We start from the raw sequence: 18,307 nt of genomic DNA, 5'->3' as shown, positions 1-18,307 counted from the left end.
TTCATGGGGTGTCTCATTAGGGGTCTCCATTCCCATTCTTCTTGTTTTTGCTGCCTTCTGATTTTTCCACCTTTAATGGGCAGCCACCCACCCCCAATTTGTTGGTGATCATCTCAGATTTAAAATTCAACCTAAAATATGTGCACAAAATGCAGGCATCACTCTTTGCTGCTCGGGGAGGATTTTACCTCCCCTCTACTATCCCCTGGCTGTGGGGAGCTCCCCCCCCCTTTCACACGCACACACTAACTAGGCAGGATAAGCTGTTGCACTATTTGTATTTTCTCTCCATGGCCCCACACAGCCTCCTGTCTCCCATCTATCCCTACATTCACTTACTTCCCATATTTCCCTCAGTTTCCTACCCATCACGTTCTCCATTTCTGCTATGCCACATTCCCCTGCTCCCCCAGTCTGCCTCTTACCCTCACATTCCCCTGCATCTATCAGTTTCCCAACTACCACCCATATCCCCCTCCACTCACCTCTCTCTTCCTTCTGCTCCATCCACTTTCCCTTGATTCCTCATAATTTCCTGTCCTGTGCCTCTCCACTCCCAGCTACACCACTCCCCACAATCTGTTGCCTGGCACTTTCAAAGTCTCTTATCCCATGTCTGGATCTCATAATGCTGACTACCAGGCTACCATCTTTCCTGAGTCCAGCCTGGCTTCAGCCCCTTTGGAAACAATGGGAGAGGGAAGCCAACTTTGCTGGGGGCAGTCTCACCCCCACCTACAAACATTAAAGAGACATAGGAGCCAGCATGCTGAGGATTCAGTCCCAAAGACAATAATGGGAGATGACAGCCATTCTGGAGAAAGGCGAAACTTCACAAGATTCAAAGCAGACATTAGACACTAATGTGAACCCCTAAAAAGCCTAAACATTGCAAGACTGGCAATAAAATCATGAGAGCTGGCCACACTGAGCTCTGCAAAGGGGCAGATCTCCCAGCAAGACTTAGAGGATTCATCTGCATCCACTTGCAAACCTTTGCTAGAAAAATTAGAATGATAGTTGGATTTGTGATGGCCAGGAAAACCATGTGGTGAATTGCCTGCGACGTGCAAAGTTTGTGGACCTCTTGAGACATCTAGGCAGACTTATATGCAGTGCTGGGGAGGAGCTGCTGGTCATGGTACATGTAGTTGCCAGTGACATATGAAAAGGTAGGAGAGAGGTCCTGGAGGCAAAATCTAGACTGTTAGGTGAGAGATTAAAGTTGAGGACCTTCATGGTAGTCTGAAATGCTTCCAGTTCCATGTGCAGGGCCAGTAATACAGGCAGAATTGCAGGGTCTCAATGGGTGAATGAAATGGGTTAATGAGACAATGATGTTTAGAGGGAGGACTGAGGTTTATTAGGATCTGGGGAACCTTTTGGGAAAGGAGGAGGCTATACAAGAAGAATGGGCTCCACCTAAACCAAAATGGAACCAGGCTGCTAACATGTAAAATTAAAAAGGTCATAGAGGAGTTTTTAAACTAAGGGCTGGGAGAAAGCTGACAGGTGTGGAGGAGCACACAGTTCAGACGCATCCCTTGGGGAGGACTCTATATCCCAGTAAAGAGGACAGGATAGAAGTTGATATCGTAGAGAAGTAGATACCGAAGAGAAGCAATCAAACAAAAAAGAGCCCCATTCAATTATGTCACTTGAAGGCAGACAACTAAATACTGGCAATTTTTATAAGCCCTAGTGCACAAATGCAAGAAGTCTAAATATTAAGATGGGTGAATTTGAAAGCCTTGCATTAAATGAGGATATTGATATAATAGGCATCACAGAAATTTGGTGGAATGATGATAATCAATGGGACACAGAGATATCAGGGTAATAAATATATAGAAATGACCTAGTAGGTCACATTGGTGGTGGGGGCAGTTGTAGTTGTGGTTAGAGAGGCTACAAAAGCAGAAAACTCAGTAACAATGGGGGATTTCAACTACCTCAGAATGGGTGCAGACATAAAATTTCTAGACACCATTAATAATTGCTTCTTGGAGCAGCTAGTCCTGGAACCCACAAGAGGAGAGGCGATGCTTGATTTAATCCTAAGTGGCACTGTCCAGGGGGTGCCATGAAGGTCCACAGGGGACCACCCCCTCTGTGGTGGTTGTGACATCTAGTGGTAAAGGTCCCCACGGCTGCTCTTTCTCTCAGGGAAGCAATGCCCAGTATCAATAATCCAAGGCATTAGCCTCTAGTACCAATACTCCTAGACAGCAGTGCCCAATGTCAAGTGCAGGGAGGGTAGGGGAACCCAGGCCCACCCTACTCCACTGGGTTCTTACCCAGGGCTCTATGAAACCAATCACCCCAAAGGAAGGTTCAGGTCTGCAGGTCTCCTGACACATCCCTTGGGTTGCTTCTTACCCTTAAGCCCACCTCGGGCATCTCCTCAGCTGGCAGTAGCTCGGTATCCCCTTCTGTCCCTGCAGCATAGACAGGGTCCTCGGCCTCAGTCATCTGGAGTCTTGTAGGAGCCTGCAGCACACATCCGCTCTCCTCCTCAGCCAGACCAGACTGAGCCAAACTGAGCTGCTTCCTTTTATATGCTCCCTCCACTGGGAGCATGCACTTGGGCCCAAAGTAATTGGTTAACCCCTGCCTGACCAGTGCGGGGTTGGTACACCCCGTCACAGGCACACAGAATCTAGTCCAAGAGGTGAACATGGCTGAATAGCTCATAATAGTGACCATAATGTAATTAAATTTACTATCCTTGTAGGGGGGGATGTCACTGGGCATTTCATGCATTACTGGAGCACCTCCTTCTGGCTGCGTCTGGGGATTAGCTCTGCTAGGTCAACACCCCTTCCTGCAGTTGCACCCCATCACTCTCTCAGTCTCACTCTCTCAGGATTCAACTGCTCCCACTTTGTGGCTTGGCCCTCCAGGGATATCACATGCATCTAAGTCTTCTCTTTCATTGCAACCTTAACCATGCCACTGGGTTCCAGCTCAGGGACCCTACAAATAGCAGTCAAGATCAGCACAATCCTATCCCTTACTACTGTATCCCTGGGCTACTTTCTACTTTCCCGTCTCACCCTGACAGTGACAGAGCGTCTCTCTTTCTGCAGCCTTCTTCTGCTCTCAGCTACTGAACTTTATACAGGCCATCCTGTTCCTATCCAGCTGAACTCCCTCATTACTCCCTGTCTCTTCCTCCGGGGAAGCCTAGATGGTTATTAGGCCCCCCTGGCCATCTTAACCCCTTCAGGCCTTGTGTGGGGTGGACACCCCATCACAGGGGGAAAATACCAGTGAAACCCCCCACAGTAGCATTTAACTTGAAAAAGTGGAAGTACACAAAAAAGAGGAGGCTAGTTAAATAGAAATTAAAAGGAATAGTCACAAGAGTGAAATGCCTGCAAGCTGCATTAAAAAAGGTTAAAACACCAGAATAGAGGCTCAAACTGTAAGTATACCCCAGATTTTTTAAAAACAGCAAGAGGATAAAAAAAAAATACCATCACGGCTAAATAGAGTACAAAAGACAGCTAAAGACCAAAAAAAGGCATCTTTTTCAAAATTTGGAAGTCAAATCCTACTGAGGTGAATTGCAAGGAACATAAACTCTGGAAAGTCAAGTGTAAAAGTATTATTAGGCAGGGCAAAAAAGAATTTGAAGAGCAACTAGCAAAAGATACAAATACTATCAGATTCAGGAAGTCTGCTAAACAATCAGTGGGGCCACTGGACAATCAAGGTGGTACAGGAGCTCTCAAGGAACACAAGGCCATTGCAGAGAAGCTAAATGAATTCTTTACATCAGCCTTCACTGCAGAGATTATGAGGGAGATCCCCACATCTGAGCCATTCTTTTTAGGTGAAAAATCTGAGGAACTGTCCCAGACTGAGGTGTCAGTAGAGGAGGTTTTGGAACAAATTGATAAATTAAACAGTAATAAGTCACCAGGACCAGATAGTGTTCACCCAAGAGATCTGAAGGAACTCCAGTATGAAACTGAAGAACTACTAACTGTGGTATGTAACCTCTCACTTAAATCAGCCTCTGCATCAGATGACTGGAGAATAGCTACATTAATGCCAATTTTTTTAAAGGCTCCAGAGGCGATCCTTGTAATTACTGGTCAGTAAGCCTAACTTCAGTACCAAGCAAATTGGTTGAAACTATAGTAAGAATTACCAGACACATAGAGCAACACAATATGTTAGGGAAGAGTCAACACAGCTTTTGTAAAGGGAAATCATGCCTCACCAATCTATTAGAATTGTTTGAAGGGGCAACAACAATGGGGACAAGGGTGAGAGGTAAATAGCGGGGTCCCCCAAGGATTTGTACCAGGACTAGTGCTTTTCAACATATTCATAAATGATCTGGGAAAAGGGGTAAACAGTGAGGTAGCAAAGATTGCAGATGATACAAAGTTACCCAAGATAGTTAAGTCCAAAGCTGACTATGAAGAGTTACAAAAGGATCTCACAAAACTGGGTGACTGGACAACATGGCAGATGAAATTCAATGTTGATTAATGCAAAGTAATACACACTAGAAAACAATCCCAACTCTACACATAAAATGATGGGGTCTAAATTAACTGTTATCACTCAAGAAAGAGATCTTGGAATCATTGTGGATAGTTCTCTGAAAACATCTGCTCAATGTTCAGTGGCAATCAAAAAAATGTAATAGAAAGTTAGGAACCATTAGGAAAAGGATAGATAATATGACAGAAAATATCATAATGCCACTACATAAATCCATGGTACACCCACACATTAAACACTGCATGTAGTTCTGGTCAACCCATCGCAAAAAAGATATATTGGAATTGGAAAAAGTACAGAGAAGGGCAACAAAAATGATAAGGTATATGGAACAGCTTCCATATGAGGAGAGCTTAAAAAGGCTGGGGCTGTTCAGCTTAGAAAAGAGATGAGTAAGGGGCAATATGATGGAGGTCTATAAAATCATGAATGGTGTGGAGAAAATGAATAAGGAATTTTTATTTACCCCTTCACTTAATACAAGAACCAGGAGTCACCCAATGAAATTAATAATCAGAAAGTTTTAAAAAGAAGTACTTCTTCACACAGTGCACAGTCAACCTGTGGAACTCATTGCCAGGGGATGTTGTGAAGACCAAAGGTATAACTGGGTGCAAAAAAGAATTAGATAAATTTATGGAGGATAGTCCATCAATGGCTAATAGCCAAGATGGTCAGGGATGCAACTCCATCCTCTGGGTGTCCCTAATCTTCTAGAACAGTGGTTCTCAATCAGGGATATGCGGAGGTCTTCCAGACGGTACATCAACTCATCTAGATATTTGCATAGTTTTACAACAGGCTATCTAAAAAGCACTAGCGAAGTCAGTACAAACTAAAATTTCATATAGACAATTACTTGTTTATACTGCTCTATATATAAACACTAAAATGTAAGTACAATATTTATATTCCAATTGATTTATTTTATAATTATATGGTAAAAATGAGAAAATAAGCAATTTTTCAATAATAGTGTGCTGTGACACTTTTGTATTTTTATGTATGATTTTGTAAGCAAGTAGTTTTTAAGTGAGGTGAAACTTAGGGGTACTCAAGACAAATCAGACTCCTGAAAAGGGTACTGTAGTCTGGAAAGGTGAGAGCCACTGCTCTAGAAGCTGGGATTGGATGATAGGGGATGGATCAGTCAATACATTGCCCTGTTCTGTTCAGTTCCTCCGAAACATCTGGCACTAGCCACTGTCAGAAGACAGGATACTGGACTGGATGGACCATTGCTCTGACTGAGTATGGCCATTCTTATGTTCTTATGTTCTCTTTTTTAATTGACAAGCCTCCACAGTGATTGTTTTAGAAGTAGTAGGATTTGTATTACAGTATTACCTACAGACCCCAACCAGCGATCAAGACCATGTTATCCCTGGCGCTCTACACCAAAGATGAAAAGACAATTCCTGCCTGAAAGACCTACATTCTAAGTGTACTTTGACTTGAGACTTTTTTATTTTTTGAAGCAAGCCTAAGTCTTCAGCAGACATTTGATGTACCATATGCCAGAGCTGGCAGTACATAACATTCCAAATTCAAAAGGTAATAACTTTTATAAAGTAGATGCTCAACAACCCAGTATCCCTGCTTATGGCCCTGTAACCCTCATTCCCATTCCTGTTTGATCATTTGTTGTCCCCTGAAATTAGTTTAAAAAAAATTAAAAGAAAAAAAAACAACCCTCTACTTTGGCACTGAGTGATAGATCTCAGCTAGGGAGTCCATTAAACTAAGTTGTATTTCTTTCCTGTTTTCTGATTATTTCCCCCCTCTTTATTTTAGGATGTTCATTTTGTTAAAATATTCAATGTTGGCCCCAGATATAACCTACCAATTTTGATGCCAATATGACTTTTTTGTTGCTTGTTGAAGGAAGAGGCCCAACATTGGGCCTATAACTCATTTGCAAACTCAATTTAGAGCAGCTGCTCTCACTCCATAATTTCTTATCCTAAACTGTGTAGAGTAAGAACAGCTGCTGTGTTTTATTTCAGAGGTGGCTGTATTTAGTGGTGGGTGAGCTCCTGCCCTTTGATGTCTGAGGGGGGAGAAGGAGAAGAGGGTATAGAGAGCTTCTGCCCTTCCCTATTCAAATTGCACAGCCGGATCTTTCCCTAGCATTCCAGAATAGATGTAGCAACCATGGTAGTGCATACTGACTTATCAATTCACAAAACACTTTTATAATAATTAATGGGAACAAAATAACTTTACAGCTATATGCTTTTCATACAGACGATTCCCAAAGTACTTTACAGACTGGACCAAACTCTCTCTAGCTGATGCTGTGAGGAGGAAGAGGGATGCTGCCAGTATATCCTCTGCTCTAGGGATCATGCTGGCCAGGACAGGTTTCTACTGAGGGGTGCCTTTAGTGGGGGGGGGCTATGCTGGGAAATGGAGCAGCATAGACTGTAGCTATGCACTATATCCAGCCAGCTAACCTTTATGATGCACTCAATAGCCCATGCTGATTCCTGTCCAGGCCAGCATGGTACCTAGAGTGGAGGATATACCTGGCAACATCCATCTTCCTCCTCACAGCAGTGGATAGAGAGGATTTGGTTCAGTCTATAAAGTACTTTTGGAACCTTCTGGATGAAAGGCATATAACTGTAATGTTATAGTGTTCCTATTAATTATTATATAAGTATATTATGAACTGATGAATTTGAATCAGATGAGTGGACAGTGATTCCAGCTTGCTAGGTACAACTCACTTTCAAATGTGATGGCTGTTATGGATGTAACTTACCTTCCTCTTTATTCTCTTTTCCCTGCTTCCATATGCAATGCATAATACCATTTCTCAAATTCCTTTAGCTACAGTATCTACTGTGCCTGCCTTCTCCTCTGGGACTAAGGGAAACAATGTATTCTCCTTAACAAGTAATTTGCTTGCAGGTTATATTTTGTGGGATTCAGTATATTCTGACAGAAAACTGGGAACTTTTGCAACACTAGCGTTTTCCATGAAATCATGCAGCATTAAGCCACAAGCATATTATTTCAATTTTAGAACAAATATTTAAAACCAGCATACTTTTTTGGTGGAGGGAAGTTCTCGCATTTAACAGCAGCAATCACTTCTTGTTGAGACATTTCCTTTCTCCCCCTCACCCTTTTAATCTTAGTGGAGACTCTCACAAATAATTCTGGCTATTCATGGAAGTAAGAGCGAACTCAGTGATTATTGTATCAACCAAATGGACGTACACATTTTACAATGAATGCAGACCAAGCAGCTTATTTTCCTCAATATCCTCCAATACCATCCCAAGCAGTCTATCTGCCTCATCACAATCCGTACCTGTTTACATGAGCTGAAGGATTGACAGACCAACAGTTCCGAACAAAGTTCTCTCAGTACATGAAGTAATTGCAGGCATTAATCACAGAATAAACACCTGTGTCACTTTCCTCCCTGAAGCTGGAAGCAGGCTTGTACTGACTGAGAGCAGAAATACCAGGAAAAAAGGGATATTGCTAGGAATTAAGGGCCTAATTAAACTCCCACTGAAGTCTTTCAATTATTATTAAAAGGAGCTGGATCCATCCATAAGATTATACCAGCCAGGAACAAGCTGAGGTTGTGGAGAACTGCTCCTTGTGTTTTCAAACTCAAACTCAGTGTGTCATGGACAAATTGAATTGAGGTGGCAAAGAATGTGACAACATGTTTTTCAACTGTTTAAATACCAGTGCTAGGAGTATGGTAACAAGCAAGAGCAACTGGAAATTCTCATTGATGAGAAGAAATTTGATATAATTGGCATTACTGAGTCACATGATTGGAATGTTAAAATCACTGATTACAGCCAGTTTAGGAAGGATAGAGTGGGTAAAAGAAGTGGTGTGTGTGTGTGTGTGTTTATGTGGAGGGATGACACTCTACATTAAAGACACCATTATCTGTTTCAGAGTTATTGATAAATCAGAATAATGCTTATGGATCAATATTCCCAGTAACTAAACCCAGAAAGGATACTGGTGGGGGCTGTTATAGACCACTGAATCAAACCAGAGAACAGGATGAGTTGCTTCTTAAGAGCTTTTCTGTAAAGTGTTTAAAGAAACCTGTGCTGTTATGAGGGACTTCAGTTTGAGGGACATATTCCAGATATCTCATGCAACCAGTAGTAGAACAGCATTAGAGTTTCTAAAAATTACATTTGGTAATTTTCTAACACAAAGGGTGTAGCACCCAGTGTGAGATAATTCAATTTTGGACCTCATTATGCTACATGAAGATGAATTGATCATTGGCTCCGATTACATTCATTATGGGCAAACAGAGGATAATCTCAAACAATCAAATATATATTCCTGGTGCTTCCAAAGGGCTAATTCCCCAAAGCTGATGAAAATGAATAGCAAAAATGATTGGGAAGAAAAATGTCAACAGAAAAATGTGAATTAAAAGTGAGAATTGTTTAAGAAGACTTTATTAGATGGCTAGAAAGCCACAATTCCCCACACAAGAAAATAACTAAAAGTCCATCCTTGTTCAGCAAGAAAATGAAGGGGCAATTGGCTGAGGAAACCTGTGGTCTGCTGATGAGTAAAGATTGTATACTCCTTGGGGATGGGGTCATTGCTTTGTCCTGTGTTTGTAGAACCCCTAGCACATTCCTGGTTCACGATAGAGACCCTAGGCACAACGGTAATATAAATAAATAAAAAACAATAATAAATGTAATAAATCTTGACATACTGGGGAAATTTCAAAAAGCTGGAAGACTGCTAATGTCCTGCCTGTATTCAAAAAGGGTAAATGGGATGGAACGATTCTAGGCAAAATAATGGAAAAGCTGCTATAGTGTTCAATCAATAGAGAATTAAAGGATAGAAACATGGAAAACAGCTCATCAAACAAACCTGCTTTCATTTTTTGATGCGATGACAAGTTTGGCTGATAAAGATAACTGTGTAGATGTAATATACTTTGACTTTTGTAAGGCTTTTGACTTGGTAATGCACAACATTCTGATTTAAAGATTAGCACTGTACAATACCAATAAAGCACACGATCAATGGATTAAGAACTGGCTAACTGACAGATCTCTAAAAGTAGTTGTCAATGGGGATTCATCATTGAATGGGGGTGTTTCTAGTGGGGTTATGCAAGGATCAGTACCAGGCCCAATGCCATTCAATATTTTACCAGTGGCCTAGAGGTAAATATAAAATGACCTGCTGACAAAGATTAGCAGAGTGGTAATAATGATATAGGGCAATACAGAACGATCTGGATTTCTTGGTAAACTGGGCCCCTTCAGACAAAATGTGTTTTGATACAGTCATATGCAAAGTTATGCATCTAGGAACCAAGAATGCAGGCCACACTACAGAATGGGGGATTGTATCCTGTGATTCAGTGATTTTAAAAAGGATTTAGGTGTCATAGTGGACAAACAACTAAATATGAGCTCCCATTGTGATGCTGTGGCAAAAAGAGCTAATGCAAAGCATGGATGTATAAAGAGAAGACTACAGAGGTGATTTTACTTCTATATATGGCCATTGGTAAGACTGATACTAGAATACTGTCTGTAGTTCTGGTGTCCACATTTCAAAAAGGATGTTGAAAAATTGGAGAAGGTGAAGAGAATAGACACAGTAATGATATGAGGGCTGGAGAGAAGAGTAAAAAAACTCAATCTGTTTAGCCAGGGCCGGCTCTATGTTTTTTGCCGCCCCAAGCAAAAAAAAACAACCTCAGAGAGTGCAACTGCCGAAGCAAAAAAAAAAGCCTCCCGGAATGCCGCCCCTGAAATTGTGCTGCCCCAAGCACGTGCTTGGTTTGCTAGTGCGTAGAGCCAGTCCTGTGTTTATCAGAAAGAAAATGGAGAGGTGACTTGATTATGGTGTATAGTATCTTTATGGGGAGAAAACAGCAGACACTAACGGGCTCCATAATTTAGCAAGAACTAATGGCTACAAGTTAAAGCCAGAAAAAATCATGATGGAAATAAGGCAGACATTTTTAATAGTGAGAGTGATTAACCATTGGGACAAACTACTAAGGAAGTGGTGGATTCTCCATCTCTGGCTATCCTCCCATCAAGCATGGATTCCTTTCTGGGAGTATACTTTAGTCAATACAAGTTATTGGGCTCACTACAGGAGTAACTAGGTTCTATAGCCTTTTTTACAGAGGAGCCAGACTAGATCAGTGGTTTTCAACTTGTGGTCCGCTGACCCTTGTGGGGTCCGCACACTATGTCTAAGATTTACAAAGGGGTCTGCACCTCCATTTGAAATTTTTAGGGGTCTGTAAATGAAAAAAGGTTGAAAACCACTGGACTCAGGGCCGGCTCCAGGCACCAGCCCACCAAACTTGTGCTTGGGGCGGCACCTGGAGGGGGGCGGCGCGGCGCTCCGGCCGGGGGGAGGGCTCGCTGCCCTCCCCCCGGCGCTCTGGCCGCCCTCCCCCCCGGTGCCCTCCCCCCGGCCGCCGGGGGGAGAGCGGAGCCCCGGCTGGGGCTCGCCGCCCTCCCCCCGGGGCTCCGGCCGCCCTCCGCCCCCCCGCAGGGGGGGGAGGGCGGCCGGAGGCTTTTTTGCCTGGGGCGGCAAAAAAGCCAGAGCCGGCCCTGACTGGACTAAATGATCTAATGGGTCCTTCTGGCCTTAAAAGCTATGGGAGGGAAATGAATCTCTGGAAGCTTGAGAGAGAACTACATAAAAATTCTCTTTCTGCTATTATTTCCAGTGGGCATAGTTTTCACTCAGACAGGATTCTGAGTCACAAATAATGCAAGCTAAGACAAGAGTTAAATTCTTGAAATACCAGCATAGAAAATGTGTAGTTATATTTTTCTTTACAGAACTAAATTTAAAATTACTAGGGCCCTGAGTTTCTTTTCTCAGACATCATTTTGGAGACACAGAGTTGCAGGGCAGCCTTCATCCCTATTTAAAATAAACTAAAGAACAGGAAGGCTAAATTCAAGTTGTGCTATCTGATGCTGTTGAAGTTACTGTTTCAAAATTAAAAATAAAATAGAAAACAACCACAAGTCCCTCTACAATGATAATGCAAAAGCCACTGATACGTCCGAGTAGGTTGTTGAAGAGGCTAAGAAAACAAAACAAACCCAGGTACTATTGCAAATGGCTCTGTTCTAATTGTACAAGATTAAGGGATTTGCTGTATTTCAAAACCTAGCTCTGGTTCAAATAATCGCTTATCTATATTTTTATATAAATAGTGTGGAAGTGTATGTTTGTGTAAATACAGGAAAAATAACATATCTGAGGTGATATCCCTAAACAACTTAATCTAGCATTGTATGACAGTATATTTTGGGGGGGGGGGGTTCATACGTTCATCCCCCTGCCCTTCCAAGGAGATGCCTAACCCAGATTCACATAGACACCCAAGTATATGGTTGCAGAAATATTAGGATTAGCCTATTATACTACTTCTGTATAATATTTGCAAATGGCAAATAAAATGGAAGATTTATTAGAGTTAACCTAGCACCTTCATAGCATTCTGGCCTTTTTGCCATCTATTCTGATAGTAAGGCAATACAGCTGATATTCTGGGCACCTGTTACTAACTAATTTATCCATTTATTTGTACTTACTTCACTTCCTACTTTATTTTTTCATTTAATTTAGCCCTAAGGTTGAACCAATTTTTTACATGGTTCTTTTTGTTCCTTTCTCACTTCATTCTCTTCCTAGCATGATTTGGCCTCTTCTCTTTCTGCCAGGTTACCTTCCCTGTGAGGGATACTGCTTTGTTTTTACAGGGGTGTGGTACATTATAGGCTGAAATGGCTTGTAAAATTAAGTAGTCGGTATGACATGCATGACAAAGCCCTGTTAAGGCTGGAAATTCAGAAATCTGGAGAGTTTCTTTAAATGACATAACACACTAATTTGTATATTTGGTGAATATGTATCACCTTATTTACATAACTGACAAGGGCGAACTAGTGAGCAGAACTAAGGCCTGACAAGTTTGCAGCATTGAATAAGCTGTAGGATTGTCATGCTCCTGCCTGACTCTGTCATCTCTTTGGACTGGCATCCAGGTAACTCTGACCCTGGCTACTACTTGGCCTTGGCAGGGAACTGTGACTGGGTTGGTGCCTCTGGGGGTGACTGGGAGATCTGTCTGCTTCCTGATGGGGATGCTCTGGCTGAGCTGATAGAACCTAGCTGGGGGCTGAGTTCTGGATGTGGCTTGCCCCATGCTCCCTTGCTTTAATCAACTTTTGCTGGTCTTTGTTGCAAAGGCTGTCTAATCGCCAGTCTAGACCCCAGTGTGTATTCCACTTTATGCCTATCTGCCTATGGCCCCATTACAGCAGCCAATGATCACCAGGGTTTCGATAACCCCACTCCCTTCCATTAGATTCAACCCCTATATGGGTGTCTGGGAAGTAAAGTAGCATAGGAGCTGTTACAGCACCCTTACACCATGTGAGGTTTTATTTATGTGGGAGGAATCTTCCGTGGACAAGTTAAGCTTTTTCAGGTTGCTTTACAATGAAACAGCCTTAACAAATCAGAGAATCTGACCCGCTATCTCTGCAGTTATATGACATTGTCATTGAAAAAGTGCTTACTAGAGGTATCTTTTCCTTTGAAACTCCTATTTTTAAACATGATGACATGTAGAAAGTGTCCTTGCAGTAATTATCACTTGTAGTGAGTTAGGAACAGGAGATTGAGGCTGAGATCCTGCTTTATTTGGACTCTCACTTTTCATCATTAACTTTTTTGGACGTATAGTACAAAACTGACAATCTGCTGCCAAAGGACACTGGTGAAAATGTTTTTAAAAAGGAATGTCAGTAATAAAACAGATTCTGGAGAGACAATGGAGGCAGTGCCACTTTTTATTTTAACACATACATTATGGAAGTGTCCCAAATGCTCATTTCTGGTTACTGACCAGTTACGGCCAGGAGGCTAGAGGCTTGCTGTTCTCAGTTATCAAGAGGATGCTGAAGGAAGCAGAAACAGTAAGACCCTGAGTCTCTGAGCATCATCCTCCATAATCATACATTTAAAAAATAAAAGCAAAAGAGGGATTTCAGACACTATCAATTTGGCTTACTGTGGAAATGTTCAGTCTAAACTTCCATTTATCAACTCAAATCAAGCTTCCAGGTACACTGAAATTGGCAACCTTTTGTGAATTATTTTAAGAAAGAGTAGACAGATTATCCAAATCCTGAGATTACTTCTGTGTAACTGTTCTGCCAGTTTTTCCAAAGAGTAATTAGGCCTGAGTTCAGAAGACAGAAAAATGTGGCCTTGGTCACAACTGTGTCCTGAGTTAGCAACCAAAGAAAAATCATCGGCTATAAGTAAATAGCAAGGGGATTTTAGAAGTCAGTTATGCCATGCTCTGATTAAAGTAACAGTTAAATAAGAGAAAACAGATTACTATGGGGAGAGCTGTCAGTGGCTGTGGGATGAGATAATGTTGTCTGAAAGACTTATGCTTTAGTCTGGGATGAGGAGAGTTATATAAATGTTAATGGACTAAATTCAGCAGGGGAGACGCTATTGTGTGGCGAAGGCCTGTTCTGACACCTACCTGTGGCTTAATTATATTGTCAGTTTTTTGGGTCAGTAGATACTCTTGAAACTCCCAACTGCACCTTGGGATTCCATAATTTAAAAAAAAAATACTATGAATGTAGAAGAAAAGAGATAAACTTACTCCACACTGTAATGAACTAAGGAAACAGCATTGTCCACATGCTGAAACAAAAAAATGCCTCCATGTCTAGATTCTTCTACTGATTTTCTTATGAACATGGTTTCTTTAAGATGCTATAAGACCCATTCTGGTATTGGGGCAATCCCTGTAAATTGTTTTCATAGTCAAGAAAAATTGTTCTTTGGGGAAGTGCCTGACCTGCAGCACTCAATAAGAAGCGTGGACCAGAAAGGTGCATGCTCTCAAAAGATGCGTTGCACATGCACCTTTTGCATTCTGTGGATAGCCAGATTTGTAGTCTTTTCAATAAAGACGAGTAGTGACCAGAAATGGGGGAAGCTTTGGACACTTCCAAAGAATGTGTGTTAAATATACATAAGGGATTCTAATCGCGTTGCTTAATGTGTTTCCGGAAGTTGCTCAGGTACTATGGTAATGAGGACTGTATAAGAACCTGAATAGAACTGAATTAAGACACTGACTGCAGTCACTGTCTGTCTGGCTTTGGAAAGTCCTGGTGACTGTGAAGAGTGGGATGAACAGGTGATCAAACATTACAATACCTCAATAAAATGGCTTTCCCAAAGACTTAAAAACACTCCACCCCACTGCAAGTAAAGTAAAGTGTAATCAACAGTCTGAGCAATAGTAAGAGATGTAATGCATACACACTTAAATACATCCTTAATTGTACCCATGTTTTAAGAGTAATCCTGCAGTCTTAATCCAACTGTACGTTAGAGGTATCTGTACCTACAGTAAAGTCAAGTAAAACAAATACCACTGGTGCACAAGATCAGTGATCTAACTTGCTTAGTAACTTAGTGTAAAGATGCCATTGTAATTTGTTGGCTGCCCATCTTTCTCCTTTGTTGACTGTCCCCCGTAGTCATTGACTTACAATGTATGTTAGTTTATGGCTGGGAGACAAGAAAGGAGATCACTTTGTATTACTTTCAATAGTTTACCATTAGTTTCTCTTCTCCCCCACCCCCGAACCTCTTATCTAGATCTTACCTTCTCTTTTCTACCTTTTTCCCTTACAAATAACATACAAGTTGTGCTCATCCCACCTAAACATGAGGGACCTAATCCTGAGGTCTTTAAAATTCCCATTGAAATCCACAGGAGTTGACCTGAGTAAGGACTAAGGCCCTGATCTTCAAAAGATATTTAGATGCTTAACTCCCATTGATTCCAAAGGGAGTTGGCTCCTAAACACCTTTGAGAATCTGGGTGCAAAGGCCCAATTACACTACCCTTACTCATTTTGAGTAATATCTTACTCTCAAAGTAATCACTAAGTAAACTACCACACAAACTGAATAAGAGTGACAGAATTAGGCCCTATGTAAATAATGTGGCACATTCTGCCACTTTTACTCATGCTGAGCACAAATGAAGACCCTGATCATATAAACACGTATATGTATGATTAATTGTACACAATGAGACTACGCATGTGAGTAACGTTAAGCACATGTTTAAGCATTTGCAAACCAAAAGATTTAATCTGATTACTTTGCATGTAGCCCCATTGATGGCACATGACTCTCAGCAAGGATCTCATGATTTGGGCCACCATGCCTGGTTAAATGTGTTAATACTTACATTTTACTCTCACCTATAATGCTGTAAGACATAATATAAAATAATGTAATCAATTTAGCTTTATTTTGCTTCCCTTCCATTTTATTTTAATCACCAAGAACACAAAACACTGATGAGAGTGTGACAAATGTACATTGTATACCTTCAACTTTGCCACCTGGGAAAAAAGAGAAATGTCAGGGAAGCCGTTTAGCTTAAATTGAATCTTTTCTATGCATGCCTATTGGGTTAAAGAATTTGATAGTTTTGTATGGATCTGAATTAAAAAGCAACAAAAACACATTTGCAAAAGACAATGAACATGGTGTTTCATGAAACTGAAGTGTGGGACTGTGAATTGGATAAAACTAATATAATCCAATTCCTCTGAGAAAATGTTCGGAGAAAAGTATGTGTATACCCACCATACATTTTTAGACATATTAATGAGGCCAAACTTTCTAGCCACTCAGCTACTAGAGTGTTCACTTCAGGAATGAATTCAACAGCAAAGAACCCATAAGGTTTCAGACTGCTGCAGAAGTAACCCATTCAAACACTAATGGCATTTTATTTCCAGATGACTGTTAACTATGACCCCGTATAATCTTTAAACCAAAGCCATGTGTCATTATTGGATTTGCCTAAGATACTATTTTAATATTTGGATGAAACTTATACAGCAGCTGCTACAGCTGTTTGATTTTATTATTGAACTTACTCCATTAATATGCATGTTGACTGAATAACTGCCTATGAGCCTTTTAAAATATGCTTCTAATCACATCAGCATTAAATATTAAACAGGAACTCGTCTCTACCATTTGCTTGCATTCTCTCTTTCTTAGCTTATCTGTACATGTGTGTCTGGGCGAGCAGTTATTTTTTCTGATAACTTCATTTATCCTAAATAAACACTTTTTTTGCTATTGTTATTTACTTAGAATTCTCCCACCATGGAAAAGGTGATACTCAACAGATGCAGGTTTGAAAGTGTTGCTTCTAGTAAACATTTTGCCTCAAGGTTTTTTGTCCTATCTTTTCTTTCTCTCTCTCTCTCTAGGGAATTTTTGTTCTAGGATTGCCATATGCTCTTCTCCACAGTGGATACAGTGGGCTGTTTCTTATTATCCTGGCTGCAATGTTCTGTTGCTATACTGGCAAAATTCTAATCGCTTGCTTGTACGAAGAAAATGAAGATGGGCACCTCATAAGAGTGAGAGACACATATGAAGACATTGCTAATGCCTGCTGTAAAAAGCGATTTCCCAAACTAGGTGGCATAGTTGTCAATGTGACCCAGGTGATGGAACTGTTCATGACATGCATTTTGTATCTGGTTGTTAGTGGGAACTTGCTGTCACATAGTTTTCCATATTTACCAGTGACGGAGAAAACTTGGTCTGTAATTGCGTTTGTAACATTGCTGCCTTGTGTGTTTATCAAAACTCTCAGCATTGTTTCCAAACTCAGCCTGCTTTGCTCCTTAGTCCATTTCATTATCATCTTCATAGTGATGAGTTACTGTCTGACACAAATACATCAGTGGTCTTGGACAAGATTTAGACTCTCCATTGAGTTTGAGGATTTCCTGGTCTCAGTGGGGGTGATCATTTTCAGTTACACTTCACAAATATTTCTTCCTACTCTTGAAGGGAACATGAAAAACCCAAAGGAATTTAGCTGTATGTTGAACTGGACTCACTTTTTTGCTTGTCTCTTCAAGACAGCCTTTGCACTGACTGCATTCCTGACCTGGGGTGAAGAGACAAAGGAAGTTATTACTGACAACCTGCCAGCATCCCTGAAAACCCTGGTGAATTTGTGCTTCTTAGCCAAGGCTCTTCTGTCTTACCCATTGCCCTTTTTTGCAGTCACAGAAATACTGCATACTTGCATATCTAGCAGTAATCATTCTGATTACAGAGCCCCTCTGTTTATTGTAGTTTTAAGAGGCTTGGCCCTCTTGTTTACTCTGCTGATGGCCATGTTCATACCACATTTTGCTCTGCTGATGGGTTTAACAGGCAGTGTAACAGGTGCTGCTATGACTTTTCTTCTTCCTTCTCTTTTCCACTTAAAACTTAAATGGGGAAAGTTAGTGTTCTTGGAGAAATGTGCAGCCATTTCTCTTTTTATTGTGGGTTTCCTTTGCAGCTTAGCGGGTATAGTCTGCTCAATGAAAGGGCTGATTGAAGCAGTTGGAGGAATGTAGAAAGGCCATCTTGAAAATCTGATAATATACTCTTGAGTATTACCACTGTGAATGCAATTCCAAAATTAATATATGATACAGCAGAGACTTTCAAGTTTGTTTTAATATAAGAACTATTACTTGTTTTTAAAATGAGTAAAGAAAGAAAAACAACTTGGTTTACAATTAAAATATTTTGTCATTGAATTGAAATGGGAGTTTCATTTGCTCTCACGTTCAACATTAACGGTGCTATAACAAGAAAAACAGAAGCACTTTTAATAGACCATTCCCACTTTTAA

General features: G+C 41.0%; 1 protein-coding gene across 1 annotated transcript in view; it reads left to right on the top strand.

The window, feature by feature from the left end:
• Positions 1-18,026, top strand: part of LOC135876229 (vesicular inhibitory amino acid transporter-like) — a 40,305-nt gene extending 22,279 nt beyond the window's left edge. The window contains exon 3 of the mRNA XM_065401427.1: positions 16,875-18,026. Within this exon, the coding sequence (XP_065257499.1) occupies positions 16,875-18,026 (1,152 nt within the window). The remainder of the gene's footprint in view (positions 1-16,874) is intronic.
• The last annotated feature ends 281 nt before the right edge of the window (positions 18,027-18,307 follow it).

The sequence above is a fragment of the Emys orbicularis genome, chromosome 3 (genome assembly GCF_028017835.1).
Source record: "Emys orbicularis isolate rEmyOrb1 chromosome 3, rEmyOrb1.hap1, whole genome shotgun sequence".
Lineage (NCBI taxonomy): Eukaryota > Metazoa > Chordata > Testudines > Emydidae > Emys > Emys orbicularis.
The sequence above is the reverse complement of the archived record's forward strand: the minus strand, read 5'-3'. Positions and strand labels throughout refer to the sequence as shown.